The sequence below is a fragment of the Hypanus sabinus genome, chromosome 21 (assembly GCF_030144855.1).
Source record: "Hypanus sabinus isolate sHypSab1 chromosome 21, sHypSab1.hap1, whole genome shotgun sequence".
In the NCBI taxonomy this organism is placed as follows: Eukaryota; Metazoa; Chordata; class Chondrichthyes; order Myliobatiformes; family Dasyatidae; genus Hypanus; species Hypanus sabinus.
The window spans coordinates 765,247-787,140 of record NC_082726.1 but is presented as its reverse complement, the minus strand read 5'-3'; the positions used below and the strand labels follow the sequence as shown (position 1 = coordinate 787,140).

The window sequence follows — 21,894 nt, the reverse complement described above, 5'->3', positions numbered from 1 at the left end:
ACCCAAAGCCTTCTCCCACCCCTCTGGTGAGTGCTTGTTTTCCAAACCCCCAAACTTTGGCATCTCCTGCCTCCATGGGGATGACCACCCTCCCCTGCCTGACTGTGACAGCAGGTCAGGTTAAGAGACAGCTGGAGAGACTACATCAAGGCAAGGCTGCTGGACTGGACAGATTAATTGTACTGAAGGCCTGTGCGAGCCAGTGGTCTGATGGTTTGTAGCATCTTTACAATATTAGTCTGAGTCAGAAAGATACTGGTGCTATTCCACTTACTATTCCCATTCCAATATGTCAATCCACAGCCTCTGCTACTGTTGCGATGAGGACACACCCAGGTTGGAAGACCAATGCCTTATATTCTGTCTGGGTAGCCTCCAACCTGATGACATGAACATCAATTTCTCAAACTTTTTGTAATGCCACCCCTCTCCTTCACCATTCCCCATCCCTTTTCCCCTCTTGTACCTCATCTCCTTGCCTGCTCATGACTTCCCTCTGCTGCTCCTCCCCCTTTTCTTTCTTCCAGGTTCTTCTGGCCTCTCCTATTAGATTCCTCCTCCTCCTCTTGCCCTGTACCTCTTTCACCAATCAACTTTCCACTTCTTTATTTCAACCCTCTCTCTCTCTTGGTTTCACTTATCACCTATATTTCTCCTTCCCCCTCCCCATCTTTTAAATTTAATCCCTATCTCTTTGTTTTCTGTCCTGCTGAAGGGTTTCAGCCTAAAATGTCGACTGTACTCTTTTCCATAGATGCTGCCTTGCTTGCTGAGTTCCTTCAGCATTTTGTGTGTGTTGCTCGGATTTCTGGCATCTGCAGATTGTCTCTTGTTTGTGAATATATTAAGTACAAGTTTATGTTTAATTATCATTCAACCATACATAAATACCCCTGAATACAGCCAAATGAAATAGTGTTACTCCAGGGTCCAGGTGCAAAACAGTACCAACATTCATAAGATGTAGGAGCAGAATTAGGCCATTTGGTCCATCGAGTTTGCTTCACTATTCAATCATGGATGGTCCTTTTTCCCCTTTTTCTCCCCAACCCCATAAACTTTAAAAAAAAAATTATTAATTTTTTATGTTTCTATAATGCAACAAAAAACAGAAAAAAAGGTTTATACAGTACAAAACAAGTGTATCAAATGTACAGTTCATAACAGTTAAGGAAAAGTACCCATAGTAGAATTGTATAAAGTTAGTTACCACTCCATCCTCTCACTACCCAACTCCAAGCCAACTTTACGATATATAGAAAAATTAATCAGAACTTTTATCACCACAGAGCTGTATTTATAAAAAGAAGGCATATTATCTACTACCTGAGCTATAATATGTTTACACATAAAAAACATAAATCTTAACTGAAAGAAGCTGGAAGTAAGGGATTTAAATGCATAAGAAAAAAGGAGGGATGAACCCTTAATCTAAACGGGAATTATGAAAATATTCAAGAAAAGGTCCCCCCACCTTTTGGAACTTTATGTCCAAATTAAGAAGTGAATAATGAATCTTTTCAAGGTCTAAGCAGGATATAATTTCTCTGAGTCTTTGTCAAAGGGGGCTCACCTCAAAATTGCTAACATATCTCAAATAGTAGATATTAAACTTTTACCCAATGAGTTCATATGAAGAAACAAGTCCACAATGTTTTTGTCGGGTACCACAGGAAAGTTTGTTATTAAAGGGTTGATAAAATGTCTAATTTGGAAATATCTAAAGAAATGAGTGTTGCGTAGGTTGAACTTTACAGACAGTTGTTCAAAAGTTGCAAAGCGATTGTCTATGAAAAGGTCTTCAAAGCACCTAATGCCCTTTCTGTGCCAGTCTTGAAATGTTAAATCTTGCATAGAAGGCTGAAAAAGATGATTATGTAGAATAGGACTAGAGAGAGAGAGAGAAACAGTGAAGACCATTATGTTTTCTGAACTGAGCCCATATTCTCAGAGTGTGTCTGATGACAGGATTAACAATTGGTTTAGGCAGATGTCAAAGAAGTGCGGAGATGGAGAAATTCTTATTAGAGTTCAACTCCATTGCCACCCATATTGGGCAGCCAGACTGATCAAAAAAAGTAAGACCAGAAGATAATGTATGTTGGCTGCCCAGTAATATAAGCAGAAATTGGGCAAGGCCATACGACCTACCCTTTTAGGTTTTTGAAGGTGAGCTTTATTTAGTCCGGGACATTTGCCCTTCCATAGAGAGGACAAAAGAATAGAATCTAACAAGTCAAAAAAAGCTTTAAAAATAAAAATTGGTGAAGATTGAAATAACTATAAAAATTTAGGAAGGATATACATTTTAACGACATTAATTCGACCTATCAGAGAGATGTACAGGGTTGACCATGTACTAGACTCTGACTTGTATGATGGAGAATATGAAATTCTAATATTTGTGCTTCTCTATTTATTGGAAATAGTTCATTCTTATGTGAACTAAGTTTGTATCCAGAAAGCTGGCTAAATTTATTAAGGAGTGAAAACATTGGGGATAAGGAGGTAGTTGGGTTTGACATAAAAAGTAAAAGATCATCAGCATAAAGAGAGACTTTGTTCTCAACAACCCCCTCCCAATCCCCATCAATTCAGCACAGCTACGAAATGGAATCACCAATGGCTCTATGGCCAGATCAAAAAGTAAGGGACTTCAAGGGCACCCTTGCCAGGTACCACGTTTAAGGTTGAAAGGTTGGGATTGCTGAGAGTTGGTCAGGACAGAAGCAGTGGGGTGTGAATATAACAATTTAATCCACGTAATAAAACTTTGTCTAAAATCTAATTTTTCTAAAACTGCAAAAAGATAATTCCACTCCACAAGATCAAACACTTTCTCCGCATCTAGAGAAATGACACATTCAGGAATCCCAGCTGAAGGTAAGTATAAGATAATAAATAGATGCCCGTTTATCAAAAAAAGGGAGACTATTTTTAATAAAACCAAATTGGTCTTAGGAATAATTAAGGGTAGAATGTTCTCCAATCTGTGGGCCAAAATTTTAACATCAACATTTAGCAAAGAAATCGGCCTGTACGAAGAACACTCTGTTGGATCTTTGCTTTTTTTTTGCTAGAAGAATGGTACATGCCTCATTAAATGATGCTGGCAATTTACTATGTTTAAATGAGTTGGATAAAACTAAAATTAGTTGAGGCGAAAGCAGTGAGGAAAATGATTTATAGAGTTGTTCAGGGAACCCATCAGGTCCAGGAGATTTACCAAACTGCATTACAGAAATAGCTGAGGATATTTCCTGTAGTGATAATGACTAATTCAGTTTTACTTTGAGATTAGAAGAAAGTGTAGGAATATTTAAACTAAGAAATGCTCAACAGAAATAGTATCATTTAAAGATTCAGAGTTATAGAATTGAGAATAGTTAATCTTGAATGTGTCATTAATTTCAGAATGATTCAAGGTAATGTCCCCATTTCCCATTTGAATTTTTGTAATATGTTGTTTAGCTTTAGAGCGTCTTAGTTGGTTGCCTATATAACCTTTGATGCTGTGTCCAATCAAGAATTTATCAAGCTCTTCCATAAATACACCCAATGTCCTGTCCTCCACAGCTGCTTGTGATAATAAATTCCCCAAATTCACCACCCTCTGGCTAAATAAATTTCTCTGCATCTCTGTTTCAAATGGACACCCTTCTATCCTGAGGCTGTGTCCTCTTGTGTTAGATTCCCCCACCATGGGAACCATCCTTTCCACATCTACTCTGTCTAGGCCTTTCAACATTTGAAAGGTTTCAATGAGATCCCTCCCATCTTTCTAAATTCCAGTGATTACAGACCCAGAGCTATCAACCCTTTCATTCCCAGAATCAACCTTGTGAACTGTCCTTGGATCCTTTCCAATGCCAGCACGTCTTTCTTAGCTGAGAAGCACAAAACTGTTCACCATATTCAAGGTGAGGCCTCACCAGTGTCCTATAAAGTTATCACATTCCTGCTCTCATATTCTAGCCCTCCTGAAATGAATGCTGACATTGCATTTGCCTTCCTCACCACCGACTCTACCTCCAAGTTGGCCTTTAGGATGTTCTGCATAAGGACTCCCAAGTCCCTTTGTATCTCAGATTTTGGATCTTTTCCCCATTTAGAAAATAATCTGCACATTTATTTCTACTACCACAGTGCATGACCATGCATTTTCCTACACTACATTACTTCATTTGCCACTCTTGCCTATTCTCCTAATCTGTCCAAGTCCTTCTGCATCCTACCTGTTTCCTCAACACTACCTGCCCCTCCACCAATCTTTGTATCATCTGCATACCTGCCAACAATGCCACAATTTCCATCATCTAAATCATTGATAGACAGCATAAAAAGTGGTCCCAATACCGACCCCTTGCAGAATACCACAAGTCACTGAAGCCAACCAGAAAAGGATCAGTTTCTTCCCACTCGTTGTCTCCTGCCAATTAGCAAATACTCAAACAATGCCAATAACTTTCATGTAATACCATGGGCTCTTAACTTGGTAAGCAGCCTCATCTGTGGCACCTTGTTAAAGGCCTGAAAATCCAAATATACAACATCCACTGCATCTCCTTTATTCTAATTGTAATCTCAAAGAATTCCTACAGGTTCGTCAGGTAAGATTCTCCCTTAAGGAAAATATGCTGACTTTTTTCTATCTTGTTTTGTGTTACCAAGTACTCCATAATCTCATCCTTAACAGCACAAGTCACACTTGACCACCAGTCTCTGAATTTTACACAGTCTGCAGTGAAATACAACGTATGGCTTGTTTTCTGCCCAGTGAACACTAGGGGGCAGCACCACACCGTCGCCGACACTCTGGTTGATAAGGTCGGATATGGGAGGTTGTTTGAAAAGCTTAGAATCCATGGAATCTAAGACAAGTTAGCAACCTGGATCCAAAATTGGTCTGGTTATAGGAACATTATCTATATATCGAGACTCCTGGATAGGTAGATGAAGCTAAGAAAAATAGAGGGCTATGGGTAACACTAGGTAATTGCTAACTACATGTTCGGCACAGCATTGTGGACCGAAGTGCCTGAACTGTGCTGTAGGTTTTTTCTATGTTTTCAGCTTGACCACTCCCTCCCCTCGTGTGCTGGTCTTTTATGGGAGGGGCTGAATGTAGAACGATGATTGGTTGTGTGGGTGGGGCGGGGCTAGGTTACCGGTCGAAACCTAGATTGGCGGGAGCTCTGAACGAAAAGGGCGGGATACCGTGTCTGGACGACACGTGATTGGTGGATAGGGACGAGTTGTGATTGGTCCGTTGAAGGAGGCGGGGCGTCAATAACATGTCGCCTCCAGAACCGAAGAAACGGCGACGTTGTCTTTCGCTGCGGGAGCGAAGGTTTCGCATCTCGGACGGAACCAGAAAGGAGTTAACGGGCACGGATGATGTCGCGGCGCCGCCCTGCCTCTTGAACAAATTGTCGCGGCGATATCGGCAGAGAAGGGCCGGTGTTGGTGCTGTCCCCGTTTCCCCCGCGACCGGGGAGGCAGCGGCCTCCGTTTCCCCCGCGACCGGGGAGGCAGCGGCCTCCGTTTCCCCCGCGACCGGGGAGGCAGCGGCCTCCGTTTCCCCCGCGACCGGGGAGGCAGCGGCCTCCGTTTCCCCCGCGACCGGGGAGGCAGCGGCCTCCGTTTCCCCCGCGACCGGGGAGGCAGCGGCCTCCGTTTCCCCCGCGACCGGGGAGGCAGCGGCCTCCGTTTCCCCCGCGACCGGGGAGGCAGCGGCCTCCGTTTCTCCCGCGACCGGGGTGGCAGCCGCTGCCGGAGGCGGGTGGCGGGATGCGGTCGCCCCGCCTTACTATCTGGCGAACTTTCTGATGGTGTTGGACGCGGTGCTGCTGAGCCCGGACGCCGAACTGTTGAACGAGGAAGACAAGCACTGGATCCGGATGTTCCGGGGTCTGTCGGGTATGGAGGAGACTGTGAACCCGGGACTGGTGGGTCCTAGATGACCTGGGCTCTGCAGGGAGCCTGGGCCCTTGGGTTCATCAAAACCAGTGTGAAACAGAACGGCAGACGGTTTTTAGTTTATCGAGGCTTCGGAGACATTCCATCCTTCCGACCATTTGCCCTATTCCAAGATCAGTTTACCCCTTCCCTTTCACATAACTCCATTCTGTGTCTCTTAAAATCCCCTATTATATCTGCATTTACCACCACCACGGGCAATACGTTCTATACAATTACTCTTTGCCTCATCATTTTGTACATTCTCCTTCACTCTAAAGCCCTCCCTTGTTCACCCCAGGGGGGTATCCTGATCAATCTCCTCTACACTGTTTCTAAAGCTTCTCAATCCCCCCTATAATGGGGCGACCAGGACTGAACATAATACTCAAGTGTGGTCTAGTCAAAGCTTTGTAGAGCTGTAACCTTACCTGTAGCTCTTGAACTCAATCCTCCAATCAGTGCATGGCTATGCATCCCACACCTTCCCTTGTGCTACAAATTTGAAAGATCTATAGACATGAATCCCAAGATATTCCTCCACACTGCCAAGAATCCTGCCATTATATAACAATTACAGCACAGAAACAGGCCATCTCGGCCCTTCTAGTCCGTGCTGAACGCTTACTCTCACCTAGTCCCATTGACCTGCACTCAGCCCATAACCCCCGATTCCTTTCCTGTCCATATACCTATCCAATTTTACTTAAAATGACAATACCGAACCTGCCTCTACCACTTCTGCTGGAAGCTCGTTCCATACAGCTTCCACTCTCTTTGAGGAAAGAAATTCCCCCTTGTGTTACCTTTAAACTTTTGCCCCTTAACTCTCAACTCAAGGCCTCTTTTTTGAATCTCTCCTACTCTCAATGGAAAAAGCCTATTCATGTCAACTCTGTCTATCCCCCTCATAATTTTAAATACTCTATCAAGTCCCCCCTCAACCTTCTACGCTCCAAAGAATAAAGACCTAACTTGTTCAACTTTTCTCTGTAACTTAGATGCTGAAACCCAGGTAACATTCTAGTAAATCTTCTCTGTACTCTCTCTATTTTGTTGACATCTTTCCTATAATTCAGTGACCAGAACTGTACACAATACTCCAAATTCGGCCTTACCAATGCCTTGTACAATTTTAACATTACATCCCAACTCCTATACTCAATGCTCTGATTTATAAAGACCAACATATCAAAAGCTCTCTCAACCACCCTATCCACATGAGATTCCGCCTTCAGGGACAACATTAACTGTTGTTTTCAAGTTGGACATTCCAAAATTAATAATTTCACATTTCACAGACTGAACCTCATCTGTCACTTCTCAGCCTAGCTCTGTATCCTGTCAACATCCTGTTGATTCTGTTCAATTTGCAGTTTGGATCCCAGCAATTGATGGAATGAAACAGTACTTTTCATTGAATCCCTACTCTGGTAGAAAGAAGATTATTCTGTTCACCCTTCATCACTTTGGATGCCATCAAATCTCACCATTGCAACTTCCCAGAGTGGACACAGCCCAGATTCTAATCCATCAGGCTGGTGACCTTAATGTCCATGTTGGGAAGATTACTGGAGCTGCCAGTACTTGACAGGGCAAGGACTGAGTTAGGAATAGGCAGTGAGGCTCTGCATGAGAAGTCATGTCTCACAAGCTTGATTATTTTAAAGGTGTCATAAAGAAGATTGATGGGTGGTAAATGTTGTTTACACAGATCTTTGCTGTACATTATGTGCAGTGCTCTATGTCATGGGTGATCATGGTCTTTCCATGACCATGATTTTTCTACATAAGTGGTTTGCCATTGCTGCCTTCTGGGCAGTGCCTTTACAAGACAGGTGACCCCAGCCAGTATCAGATATCTGTTTGGAATCAATGGTCACATAACCAGGATTTGTGATATACACCAGCTGCTCATACAACCATCTGTCACCTGGACCCCTGGCTTCGGGTGACCCTGATTGGGGGCTAAGCAGGTGCTACACTTTGCCCAAGGATGACCTGCTGGCTAGCGGAGGGAAGGAGTGCCTTACACCTCCTTAGGTAGAGACGTATCTCCACCCCGCCATTGATACAGGCACTTCAGCAAGACTTTTGACAAGGTCCCTTATGGTAGCTGTAAAGTTAGATCACATGGGAAGCAGGGTGAGCAGCCAATTAGTGAAGGAGTCAGTGTGATAGTGGTGGCTTCTGACCTGTGCTGTGCCACAGGGGACACTGCTGGGCAACGTTTCATTTGTTGTTGATATGAACAACAATGTGGTTAGTAAGTTTGGTGGGGTAGTAGTGAAGAAGGTATCTAAGGTTACAACAAGAAGATGGAATTTAACTTGGTAAGTGTGAAGTTTTACATTTTGTTCAGTTGAAGCAAGGAAGATTTTGCACAGTAAGTGGTATAGCTCTGGAGAGTGTGGAGTGTTGTTGAAGAGAGAGACCTTAAGGTCCCTGAAAATGGTATCATGGGCCGACAGGGTGCTGACCCTGGCCTTCACAGAGTACAGTGGTTGGGAGTCATGAACGTATGTTATTGGGAGTATTGCATGCATTTCTAGTCTCACCCAACTGGGAAGCTGAAAAGGGTAAAGAAAAGATGTTAATCCTTGATAGGCTGGGTGCAGTTTCCCTTGAAACATAGAACGCTGACCTTGTAGAAATAGGCAAGGATAAGGTAACTGCTCAGAGTAGAGGATGTAGATTTAAGGTGAGAGGTTAGATTTAAAGGGCAGCTGAGACAATTTTTTTCACCTAAATGATGGTGAGTATGTTAAAACAGGCTACCAGAGGAATTTGTAGAGGTGGGTACAATTATAGTCGTTAAAAGGCATTTTGACAACTATGTAGATAAAAAAAAGTTTTGGAGAGAAATGCAGGACGAGTGCATAGAGACATCCAGATCAGCATGGATGATTTGGGGTAAGGGCCTCTGATCCTGTGCTGTCTAACTGAGTCACTGCATCCTGGAATCTAGAAGCTGGTGTTGTGCTGACTGTACTCAGTCTCTAGCCTTCTATCACTTGGCATTTTCTGCCCATTTGATACTGCTGAATTGTGTAGGTACCTGCTTTCACCAGCCTCTTCAAACATAGAGTTCCAGAATGCAATGACCCTCTGAATTCAAACAACATATTTCTGAAATTCTCTCTTTAATCTTTTGCATTCTGATCGTAAACACTTGATACAACAGATTTTTTTTCGCCAACTATGCTTAGCCTCCCTCTGTTGCTCCAAGAAAAATTATTTCTGCAGATCTACTGCCTTCTCAGTGTGGATACGTCCTGGTGAATCTCCTCTACACCCTCTGCAATACAAATCACATTTTTCCTAAAGTGTTGTGACGAGGATTGGGCACTGTCCTTTAACTATGGCCAGACTAATTTTTTTTTTATAAAAGTCAAGAATGCTGGAAAACACACTGCAGATAAGGGGGCATCTGTAGGAAGAGAAACTGTCAATACTTCATGCTGAACACTCTTCATCTGAACTGTGTTGGTTTCCTCACTTGCACATTTACTTACTTAAAGATACAGTGCAGAATAGTTCCTTACAGCACTTCAAGCTGCACCACCCAGCTTGAAGTGCTGTATTAACCTGAGGCTAACCCTAGCCTAATCACAGGACAGTTTACTGGTGTGTCTTTGAACTGTGGGAAAACCAGAACACCTAGATGAAACACACAGTCATGGGGAGAACGAACAAACTCCTGCTAGACTTTGTACTCTGCACCCCTTTGTAGGACACGCAAGATCATGGCACACCGTCTTCCTGAAACACAGTTTGCTTGTATTATAGAACATAGAAAACCATCAGCACAATACAGGCTTTTTGGCCCACAGTGCTGTACAGAACATGTGCTTGCTTTAGAAATAACCCAGGTTACCCATAGACCTTTATTTTTCTAAGCTCTGTGTACCTTTAAAAGGTTTTAAAATGTACTCTTAAAAGGCCCTATCGTATTTGCCTCCACCACAGTCATTGGCAGCCCATTTCACGCACTCACCACTCTTCAACAGTTTCTTCCTCCAAGCCATCAGACTCAATACCCAGAGTCTAGATTGACATCTACATTATTATATTGAAATTTGTCCTCTACTGTGTGTATTGTCTTGTTTATTAATTAATTATTGTACTGCCCTGCCCTGTTTTGTGCACTTTATGTAGTCCTGTAGTCTAGTGTAGTTTTTGTGTTGTTTTACATAGTCTTACTGTGTACCAGCAGTTTATGGTCAAAATGACAATAAAAAGCGACTTGACTCTGCGTTTTTTAAAAAAAAATTACCCCTGACATCTCCTCTGTACCTACTTGCAAGCAAACTGTGCCCTCTTGTGTTAGCCACTTCAGCCCTCGGGAAATGCCTCTGACTATCCACAGGATCAATGCTCTCATCATCATATACACCTCTATCAGGTCACCTCTCAACCTCCACTGCTCCATGGAGAAAAGACCAAGTTCACTCAACCTATTCTCATAAGGCATATTCCCCAATCCACGCAACATCCTTGTAAATCTCCTCTGCATCCTTTCTACAGTTTCCACATCCTTCCTGTAGTGAGGTGACCAGAAATAAGCACAGTACTCCCAAGTGGGGTCTGACCAGGGTCCTATATAGCTGTAACATTACCTCTTGGCTCTTAACCTCAATCCCACAGTTGTTGAAAACTAATGCACCATATGCCTTCTTAACCACAGAGTCAACCTGTGCAGCAGCTTTGAGCGTCCTATGGACTCGGACCCCAAGATCCCTCTGCCATCTTATTTGACCTTCCAAAATGAACCACCTTTGTGTTCACATTATGAAATCAATGTCTTTCACATCTGGAAACCTACTGACCTGTTTTAAGTGCGAGTCATAGCTGAGGCTCCACAGCCCACAGAGTTTGAGAATTCTAAACACTTGCCACTCTTTAAGTGAAGAACTTTTCCTGATTTAAGTTGTAAATTGCCTTCTGCTTATTTTCACATCGTGGTGACTGGTTCATACCCCTGGGCTCTAGGGAAGGCATGCCTGTGAGTGCCATGTCAAAATTGTATTCCAATTTCTTCAGGCTCAGCCTGCTCGCTATATGACCACTCTGCCTTCTCTTCGGGGGAATTTTTACACCCTTTATGGCAAATGTAAGAAGTCCCAAACTGACCCTGATTCTTCAGATGTCCTACCAAGATTCAGTGTGATTGTAAGAGATAATTTCTTATCCCAGTAAAGACCAAGATATCATTTGCCTTTCTTAGCTTGCTGGTGCACCTAATTGTTAGCTTTCAGTGACTTGTGTTAAGACAATGAGATCTCTGAGACATCATCATTTCCCAGTCTTACAGTGTTGCTGTTTTTCCAATTGAAGTGAATAATTCCCCATTCACTGATGCCCCCCTCACCTACTCCACTAGCTAAATCTTTAAACAATTCCAAATTCATTTCCTACTGTTGAATCCATGTTGTCTGTTTGGTCGAATTATTCTCAAGTTTTTTTTTGTACTATATCCTTCAGTGTTGATTTAAGCATTTTCCTCTTCTACTGATGTCAGACTAATAGGCCATTGGTTTCCTGTTTTGTTTCTTTTTCAAAAGGTCACCTTTGCTACCCTCCAGTCTGCAGGAACCATTCCTGAATCTTTGGATAACCAGAGCATCCACTGTCTCTGCAGCCACTGCTTTGAAAAGATAATCAGGCCCTTGTGATTTGTTAGTTCTCATGCTCATTAACTTTGCAAAAATTTATCTTCACTAATCCTATTTTATTTATTTATTTGTACTGATTCTTTGGGTCGTAGATATTTCTTGGAGTTTTTGCCTTCTCTGTGAAAACACACACAGTGTATTTGCTTAGTTTCTCTGCCATGTCCTTGTATTCAGGATTTAATGCAAATCTTGACTGGGTCTGCTGCTCTTGTTAAAGTCACTGTGTGTGTTCTCCTTTGTCCTCAGGTGCTGCCCAGAAAGTCTATGTGAGGCTTTTCCAGCGGAAACTGAATTGGCTGAGGGTGAAACGACTGGAATATGTTGAGATTAGCCCGGATCTGGTGCCTATCATCAATGAGCTGGCCCTCGCTGGCTTGGTTCAGACAGGTAGGTATAGCCACCTCAAGATGGGGAAGCCTTTATTAATCAAGAAGTTCCTGTCATCAATGAGCTGGCCCTCGCTGGCTTACTTCAGACAACCATAATGCTTTTGATAAGGGGAATGTCCTCATTTGACTTCCTTCACCTGCTGTGACACTCTTCAATCTAACCACTTCAGCTGTCCCTACCATCTGCACCTTGGAGCTTTGTACAGTTGTTTGGTGAATTTTTCTGTATGAAGTGCTTGCTTTCTGGCCCACCTCACGAAAAGTTCTTGAATTGCTCATTTGGAATGTAAACCAGTCACTGGGAAACGTGGGAACACTTGGCTTCCATCATCAGCTATCGAGAGTTGTCTCTAACAATGTCCCATCACTTCCCGCAGATGCTGACCTGCACAATGTCTCTGACGCCCTGAGCCTGCTCTCAGCCCCTGAGCTCAAACTGTTGGCTAAACACTTTCATTTACGAACACAGAGTCAGAAGTCGTTGGTCCTCAGGTCATTGCTACAACTGGCCAAGCGGCAGTCGATCTTCAGCCTGAACCAGACCCTTGGCCCTTCCATCCTGAGCAGGTACTCTGATACTCAGCTATCTCACGATCAGGGGGTGGGATGTGGAAAAGGCGGGACTCCTGCTCCTAGGAATTGTGATGGTTGTGAGTTCTGCATAATTCCTGGGCATGAGATATTGGTCTGTGTCGAATGAATGAATGTGCGGGTGCACAACATGCTTGTGCTGGCCAAGGGACGAAAATCTGAAGTGGCAGTATTTGCCTTTGGGTGCGGCATAACTCTCCGACACCTGACTCAGTCAGGTAGTGCTGGGTCTGTGAAACTGTGGCCGGCAGTGTTCAGATAGTACACACAGCTGCAGCACTCTATGACAACTGTCTCGGTTAGGCTTTAAGGTGGGGGCCAGAGCGGAAGACGATGCAGGTTACACAGGGAGCAGAGTCTCCCATGGGTCAGGAAATGTCACAGTTACACAGGGAGCAGGGTTCCTCATTGGTCAGGAAATTATGCAGGTTAAATGGGGAGCAGAATCCCCCCATGAGTCAGGAAACGATGCAGGTTACACAGGGAGCAGAATCCCCCCACGGGTGAAGAAACGATGCAGGTTACACAGGGAGCAGAATCCCCCACGGGTGAAGAAACGATGCAGATTACACAGGGAGCAGAATCCCCCCACGGGTGAGGAAACGATGCAGATTACACAGGGAGCAGAATCCCCCACGGGTGAGGAAACGATGCAGATTACACAGGGAGCAGAATCCCCCCACGGGTGAGGAAACGATGCAGATTACTCAGGGAGCAGAATCCCCCACGGGTGAAGAAACGATGCAGGTTACACAGGGAGCAGAACTCCCCCCACGAGTGAGGAAACGATGCAGATTACTCAGGGAGCAGAATCCCCCACGGGTGAAGAAACGATGCAGGTTACACAGGGAGCAGAACTCCCCCCACGAGTGAGGAAACGATGCAGATTACACAGGGAGCAGAATCTCCCCCATGAGTCAGGAAATGATGCAGGTTACACAGAGATCAGCATTCCCCTGGGTCAGAAAGCAATGCAGGTAACACGGATAGTAGAGTCCCCTATGGGTCAGGAAACGACACAGGTTACACAGGGAGCAGAGTTCCTCATGTCAGCAAGTGAGGGACATTGTGGAGGGGAGCTCCCTCGCCCCTGCATCTGTAGTTTATAATTTCCAGTCAGTCACCTTCTGTAAAGTCACTGTGGTGGACTTGCAGTCAATCTCTGTCTATTTTAAGTGTTATTTTAAAAAATAGTTTAAATGTTTAATTAAGTAAAAATGTTTAAAAAAGTGTTTTTTTATCTTTTATATTTTTTTATGCTGCATTGAATCACGAGGAACAGTGTTAGGTTCTCATTTGCACTTGTTTACAGGAAATTACATTGAACATTCCTGTATCTGGAGGCTTGAAATGGTCAACGTAGGCACTTGACTGATCAGCATTGTGTTTGTCGATCAGGACTTGGTCTTGGACTGAAACATCAACTAGTTATTCCCCTCTATATTTGCATCCAGCAATAATGCTGTTCTCCAGCATTTTGTGTGTGTGGCTCAGGATTTTCAGCATCTGCAGAATCTCTTGTGTTTCTGAGTGTTTTTCTGGGGTTTGTGTTAACAGGGTGAAGGAGATGGTCGGACAATGTGTGAGAGCAACTGTGGTTGCTCGTGCTGTGTTCTCACGGTTATTGCTACTTTTCTCACTGACGGAGCCAACAGATGATGAAGATGCAGCCTGTGTTGGTCAGAACCAACTGTCCACAGTCCTCATGGTCAATATGGGACGGGTCACCTTCCCCAGCTATACTGTCCTCAGGGAGGCGAGAATCTTTCAGCACAGAGAGGACTTGCTCCGGTAATGGCACACTCCAATCCAGTTTATTCTATTATGGATTGACAGAGTATCCTGGCAAGAAAGTGAATCTTAGGTGGTAACATCTATGTACTTTGATAGTGAACTGTGATCAGTAACAGAAAAAGCCCTCTTGTAGACAACAGCAAGAGAGAAATGGTGGCTATGCTAGGACTGTGGCCTGACTTTTTCTGGTAGATAAGTGACTCTTGCAGCTGCATGCAAGAATCAGCAAGTTATGTGGATGACACCAAATGGACAGCGAGAAAGATGATTACAGCTTGCATTGGAATCTGGACTAGATGGAAAAATGGCAGATGGAATTTAATGCAGACAAGTGTAGGAGGACAAATCAGGGTGGCACCTATGCAGTGAGCAGTAGGGCACTGAGGAGTACAGTAGAACAAAGGCATCTAAGAATACAGGTCCATGATTCATTTTAAGTGGAGTCCCAGATAGGGTTATACAGAAAGCTTTTGGAACATTACCTTTCATAAATGAATGTATTGAGTACAGGAGTTGGGCTGTTATGTTCAAGTTATATAAGATGCTGGTGAGGCCTAACTTAGAGTATTAAATGCAGTCCTAATCACCTCCCTGAGAGAAAGGTATCAATACGATTGAAAGAGTGCAGAGAAAATTTATAAGGATGTTTCCAGGACTTGACGACCTGAGTTGTAGGGAAAGGTTGAAAATGTTAGGACTTTATATAGAATATAGAACATAGAATAGTACAGCATATTACAGGCCCTTTGGCCCACAATGTTGTGCTGACCCTCAGACCCTGCCTGCCATATAACCCCCCACCTTAAATTCCTCCATATACCTGTCTAGTAGTCTCTTAAACTTCACTAGTGTATCTGCCTCCACCACTGACTCAGGCAGTGCATTCCACGCACCAACCACTCTGAGTGGAAAAACCTTCCTCTAATATCCCCCTTGAACTTCCCTCCCCTTACCTTAAAGCCATGTCCTCTTGTACTGAGCAGTGGTGCCCTGGGGAAGATGCGCTTGCTGTCCACTCTGTCTATTCCTCTTAATATCTTGTACACCTCTATCATGTCTCCTCTCATCCTTCTTCTCTCCAAAGAGTAAAGCCCTAGCTCCCTTAATCTCTGATCATAATCCATACACTCTAAACCAGGCAGCACCCTGGTAAATCTCCTCTGTACCCTTTCCAATGCTTCCACATCCTTCCTATACTGAGGCGACCAGAACTGGACACAAGTGTGGCCTAACTAGAGTTTTATAGAGCTGCATCATTACATAGCGTCTCTTACATTCTATCCCTCGACTTATGAAAGCTAACACCCCATAAGCTTTCTTAACTACCCAATCTACCTGTGAGGCAACTTTCAGGGATCTGTGGACATGTACCCCCAGATCCCTCTGCTCCTCCACACTACCAAGTATCCTGCCATTTACTTTGTACTCTGCCTTGGAGTCTGTCCTTCCAAAGTGTACCACCTCACACTTCCCCGGGTTGAACTCCATCTGCCACTTCTGCATCCTATCAATGTCTCTCTGCAATCTTTGACAATCCTCTACACTATCTACAACACCACCAACCTTTGTGTCGAGTGCAAACTTGCCAACCCACCCTTCTACCCCCACATCCAGGTCGTTAATAAAAATCACAAAAAGTAGAGGTCCCAGAACCGATCCTTGTGGGACACCACTAGTCACAACCCGCCAATCCGAATGTACTCCCTCCACCACGACCCTCTGCCTTCTGCAGGCAAGCCAATTCTGAATCCACCTGGCCAAATTTCCCTGGATCCCATGCCTTCTGACTTTCTGAATAAGCCTACCATGTGGAACCTTGTCAAATGCCTTACTAAAATCCATGTAGATCACATCCACTGCACTACCCTCATCTATATGCCTGGTCACCTCCTCAAAGAACTCTATCAGGCTTTTTAGGTATGATCTGCCCTTTACAAATACATGCTGACTGTCCCTGATCAGACCACGATTCTCTAAATGCCCATAGATCCTATCTCTAAGAATCTTTTCCAATAGCTTTCCCACCACAGATGCAAGGCTCACTGGTCTACAATTACCTGTAAGCATAGGAGATTGATGGAGATTTGATAGAGCTAAGCAAAATTATGAGGGATATAGACTGGGTAAATACAAGCAAGTTTCTTTTTCCACAGAGTTGAGTGGGACTTGAACTAGAGGTCATGGGTTAAGGGTGAAAGTGAAATATTTGTGGCACCTGAGGGGGAATTACTTTTCTCAGAAAGTGGTATGAAAGCAGAACAAGCTGCCATTGGAAGTGATGGATGCAGGTTTTAATCAGCACGTGAACGGGAGGGGTATGGAGGGCTTTGGTCCAGGTGCAGGTCAATGTGATTATTGCAGAACAGCAGTTTGGCACAGATTAGATGGGCCGAGGTATTTCCTACTGAGTTGAGGAGCAATTTCTTCATTTGGAGGGCTGAAGGGGCACGTTGCTGAATATATTTGAGAAGTTTTTGACATTAAATATGCATCATGGAGTATAGGGAGAGGGGAGGGCAATTATTTTGAGTGCGGGGAGAGGGGAGGGGTTGCTCGTTTTCAAACGGTACTACGTGATGAGCTGAATGGCCATTTCTATGACTCAGATGTGTTGAACGTTCATTGAGAGATTACATGTTGTACTGCAGGTATGATGTGGCCTGTCATACTCTGGTTGAGGTGGGAACAGCAATGGCCAATAAGGCCTGGAGATCTGCTCTGGAGATTTATAAAGCTGCCAAAAAGACATGGACTGATTTGGAGAAGAGCAGTGACATCAGGTAATGGAAGAGCTCAATACACTCACACCCAGTATCTCTGCACAGTCATGAGTGTACTGGAAGTATAGTAGGGGTTTGAGGACACAATCTTGTGGGGTACCAGTGTTTGGAATCATGGCAAAGGTATTCGTTAGTCTTTACTGATTGCCATCTGTTTGTCAGAAAGTCGAGGATGCAGAGGGAGATGTTGACTCCCAGGGTCCAGAGTTTGGTAATAAATTTGCTTGGAATTATAGTATTGAAGCCAGAGCTGTAGTCAATTAACTATAGTCAGAGGTAGATGTTGTTACTATGCAAATTGGGTTAGTTTGGTGACTGTCAAGAGACGGAAGGGGGATAGACAGGAAGAGCAGAGCACCCCTGTGGCCATTACCATCAACAATAAGTATACAGTTTTGGATACTGATGGTGGGGAATGACCTACCAGGGACAAGTTGCAGTGGTTGTGTCTCTGGCACCGAGACTGGACCCTCAGCTCAGAAGGGAAGGAGGGAAAAGAGGAGAGCAGTAGTGATAGGAGATTCGATAGTTAGGGGGACAGATAGGAGGTTCTGTGGAAGAGATCGAGAATCCTGGATGGTTTGTTGTCTCCCTGGTGCCAGGGTCCGTGATATCTCGGATTGAGTTCTCAGTATTCTCAAGAGGGAGGGTGAGCAGCCAGATGTCGTGATCCATGTAGGAACCAATGACTTGGGTAGGAAGAGTGAGGAGGTCCTGAAAGGTGAGTTTAGGGAGCTAGGTGCCAAGTTAAAGGACAGGATATCCAGGATAGCAATCTCAGGATTGCTACCAGTGCCACATGCAGGTGGGTTTAGAATTAGTAAGATAATGCAGATCAACACGTGGCAGGAGGGAGGGCTTCAGATTTGTAGATAATTGGGCAGTTTTCCAGGGAAGGTGGGACCTGTTCTGGCGGGACGGTTTACATTTGAACTCGAGGGGGACAAATATTCTTGCAGGTAGGTTTGCTAGAGAGGCTCCAGTGGATTTAAACTAGATAAGAGGTGGGAGGGGAACCAGAGTGTAGGAACAATGTATGGGAGAAGGAAGAAAAAGAAGACAGTAAAGTGCTTTGTACTGTTAGAGATAACCAGAGGAAGAAGTGGAGAATTTCTTAAATGCATTTATTTTAATGCTAGGAGCATTGTAAGAAAGGTGGATGAGCTTAGAGCATGGATTGATACCTGGAAATATGATGTTGTACCTATTAGTGAAACATGGTTGAAGGAGGGGTGTGAATGGCAACTAAATATTCCTGGATTTCATTGCTTCAGGTGTGATAGAATCGGAGGGACAAGAGGAGGAGGTGTTGCGTTGCTTGTCAGAGAAAATATTACAGCGGTGCTCTGGCAGGATAGATTAGAGGGTTTGTCTAGAGAGGCTATTTGGGTGGAATTGAGGAATGGGATAGGTGTAGTAACACTTATAGGGGTGTATTATAAACCACCTAATGGGGAGTGAGAATTGGAGGAGCAAATTTGCAAGGAGATAGCAGATATTTGTAGTAAGCACAGGGTTGTGATTGTGGGAGACTTTAATTTTCCACACATAGACTGGGAAGCCCAGACTCTAAAAGGGATGGATGGTTTGGAGTTTGTAAAATGTGTGCAGGATAGTTTTTTACAGCAATACATAGAGATACCAACTAGAGAAGGGGCAGTGTTGGATCTCCTGTTAGGGAATGAGATAGGTCAGGTGACAGAGGTATGTGTTGGGGAGCACTTCGGGTCCCGTGATCACAATGCCATTAGTTTCAATATATTTATGGAGAAGGATAGGACTGGACCCAGGGTTGAGATTTTTGATTGGAGAAAGGCTAACTGAGGAGATGCGATAGGATTTAGAAGGAGTGGATTGGGACAATTTGTTTTATGGGAAGGAAGTAATAGAGAAATGCAGGTCATTTAAAGGTAAAATTTTGAGGGTTCTTTATGTTCCTGTTAGGTTGAAAGGAAAAGTTAAAAGTTTGATAGAGCCATGGTTTTCAAGGGATATTGGAAACTTGGTTAGGAAAAAGAGAGAAATCTACAATAAATATAGGCAGCATGGAGTAAATGAGGTGCTCGAGGAATATAAAGAATGCAAGAAGAATCTTAAATTAGAAAAGCTAAAAGAAGATATGAGGTTGCTTTGGCAAGAAGGTGAAAATAAATTGGAAGCGTTTCTACAGTTATATTAATAGCAAAAGGATAGTGAGGGATAAAATTGGTCCCTTAGAGAATCAGAGTGGACAGCTATGTGTGGAGCCAAAAGAGACGGGGGAGATTTTGAACAATTCCTTTTCTTCGGTATTCATTAAGGGAAAAGATATTGAATTGTGTAAGGTAAGGGAGACAAGTAGGGAAGTTATGGAAACTATGACGATTAAAGAGGAGGAAGTACTGGCACTTTTAACAAATATAAAAGTGGATAAATCTCAAGATCCTGACAGGATATTCCCTAGGACCTCGAGGGAAGTTAATGTAGAAATAGCAGGGGCTCTGACAGAAATATCTCAAATGTCATTAGAAACGGGGATGGTGCTGGAGGATTGGCATATTGCTCATGTGGTTCCATTATTTTAAAAAGGTTTTAAGAGTAAACCTAGCAATTATAGGACTGTCAGTTTGATGTTAGTGGTGGGTAAGTTAATGGAAAGTATCCTTAGAGATGGTATATATAATTATCTGGATAGACAGGGTCTGATTAGGAAGTCAACATGGATTTGTGCATGGAAGGTCACGTTTGACAAATCTTCCCAAATTTTTTTAAGAGGTTACTAGGAAAGTTGACAAGGGTAAAGCAGTGGATGTTGTCTATGTGGACTTCGGTCAGGCCTTTGACAAGGTTCCACACGGAAGGTTAGTTAGGAATGTTCAATTGTTAGGTGTTAATATTGAAGTAGTGAAATGGATTCAACAGTGGCTGGATGGGAGATGCCAGAGAGTAGTGGTGGATAACTCTTTGTCAGTTTGGGGGCCGGTGACTAGTGGTGTGCCTCAGGGATCTGTACTGGGTCCAATGTTGTTTGTCATATACATTAATGATCTGGATGATGGGGTGGTAAATTGGATTAGTAAGTATGCAGATGACACTAAGGTAGGTGGCGTTGTGGATAATGAAGTAGGTTTTCAAAGCTTGCAGAGAGATTTAGGCCACTTAGAGTGGTCTGAACGATGGCAGATGGAGTTTAATGCTGATAAGTGTGAGGTGCTACATTTTGGTAGGAATAATCCAAATAGGACATACATGATAAATGGTAGGGCACTGAGGATTGCAGTGGAACAGAGTGATCTAGGAATAATGGTGCATAGTTCCCTGAAGGTGGAATCTCATGTGGATAGGGTGGTGAAGAAAGCTTTTGGTATGCTGGCCTTTATAAATCAGAGCATTGAGTATAGGAGTTGGGATGTAATGTTAAAATTGTACAAGGCATTGGTAAGGCTGAATTTGGAGTATTGTGTACAGTTCTGGTCACCGAATTATCGGAAAGATATCAACAAAATAGAGAGAGTACAGAGATGATTTACTAGAATGTTACCTGGGTTTCAGCAAGTTACAGGGAAAGGTTGAACAAGTTAGGTCTTTATTCTTTGGAACATAGAAGGTTGAGGGGGGACTTGATAAAGGTGTTTAAAATAATGAGGGGGATAGATAGAGTTGACGTGGATAGGCTTTTTCTATTGAGGGTGGGGAGATTCAAACGACATGAGTTAAGATTTAGGGGCAAAAGTTTAAGGGTAACACGAGGGGGAATTTCTTAGAGAGTAGTAGCTGTGTGGAACGAGCTTCTAGTAGAAGTGGTAGAGTCAGGTTCAGTATTGTAATTTAAAGTAAAATTTGATCGGTATATGGACAGGAAGGGAATGGAGTGTTATGTGCTGAGTGTGGGACTAGGTGAGAGTAAGCGTTCGGCGACAAGAAGGGCCAAGATGGCCTGTTTCTGTGCTGTAGTTATTATATGGTTATATGTTTAAATGCTTCAGGGCTGAGTATAGTGCCAGGGAGATGGTGCTTACCATAGACATGTTTCAGCAGTAGACAAATTACATTGTCTGGAAGACTTGAGTTGACGTGTGGGATGACCAGACTTGAAGCACTGAGCAGTGGTCGTTAAGGCATGTTATCTGGTACCAGGATGACAGTGCTCTTTAAAGCAGGAAAGTTCACAAATTAAAGCAAGGAGAGGTTACAAATATTTGCAAATACCCTCAACAGCTGATCGGCACAGGATGTAAGGCTGTGGCCAAGAACACCATCTGGGCCAGATGCTTGAGAGCATGAACTCTGAAAGCAAGAAGGGATTGGTGGGTCAGGGTGTAAATTTTGAAGAGTGATTAGTGTTTGGATGAATTTCAGTGGCTATGCAGTCTGGGGTAAGTGCTGAATAGGATGGGGTTTGTGGGCTGAAGCTGCCTGGTTACCGTTCCACCAATCTGGTGCTGTTTAGCTCAGAGAGCTTGTCTCTGGCAGTACTGCAGGTTTGGCTACAGCAGGGACAAGATTGCGACTGTCCTGGGCCAGTTAGGTGGCTTTGAGCCCAGAGTTGCAATTGCCTGTTCTCAGTAAACCAGAGCAATGATGTTTCCCAATGACAGTGTTTGCTTTATTTCAGGTTCTATCGAGAGCTGCCAGTCTACCTGCGATGTTTCACTGCAGGCTGGGTCTACACGAGAATTCGCTTCAGAGGGGTTGAAATTCTACAGCGGCTTGATATGTACAAAGTAA

At 43.7% G+C, this 21,894-nt stretch overlaps 1 protein-coding gene across 6 annotated transcripts in view; it reads left to right on the top strand.

The window, feature by feature from the left end:
- Nucleotides 1-943: 943 nt before the first annotated feature.
- The window catches only part of fan1 (FANCD2 and FANCI associated nuclease 1), an 80,535-nt gene continuing 59,584 nt past the window's right edge, over nucleotides 944-21,894 (top strand). For 2 of the 6 annotated variants that reach the window (XM_059945832.1, XM_059945831.1), the window contains exons 1-6: nucleotides 952-5,919; nucleotides 11,880-12,020; nucleotides 12,400-12,589; nucleotides 14,171-14,404; nucleotides 17,056-17,187; nucleotides 21,782-21,890. In XM_059945832.1, coding sequence (XP_059801815.1) covers nucleotides 5,295-5,919; nucleotides 11,880-12,020; nucleotides 12,400-12,589; nucleotides 14,171-14,404; nucleotides 17,056-17,187; nucleotides 21,782-21,890 — 1,431 coding nt within the window. In that variant the 5' untranslated portion in view covers nucleotides 952-5,294. Of the gene's footprint in view, nucleotides 5,920-11,879; nucleotides 12,021-12,399; nucleotides 12,590-14,170; nucleotides 14,405-17,055; nucleotides 17,188-21,781; nucleotides 21,891-21,894 lie in introns of all 6 variants that reach the window. The other 4 variants (XM_059945835.1, XM_059945830.1, XM_059945833.1 and 1 more) reach the window with 4 other exon arrangements.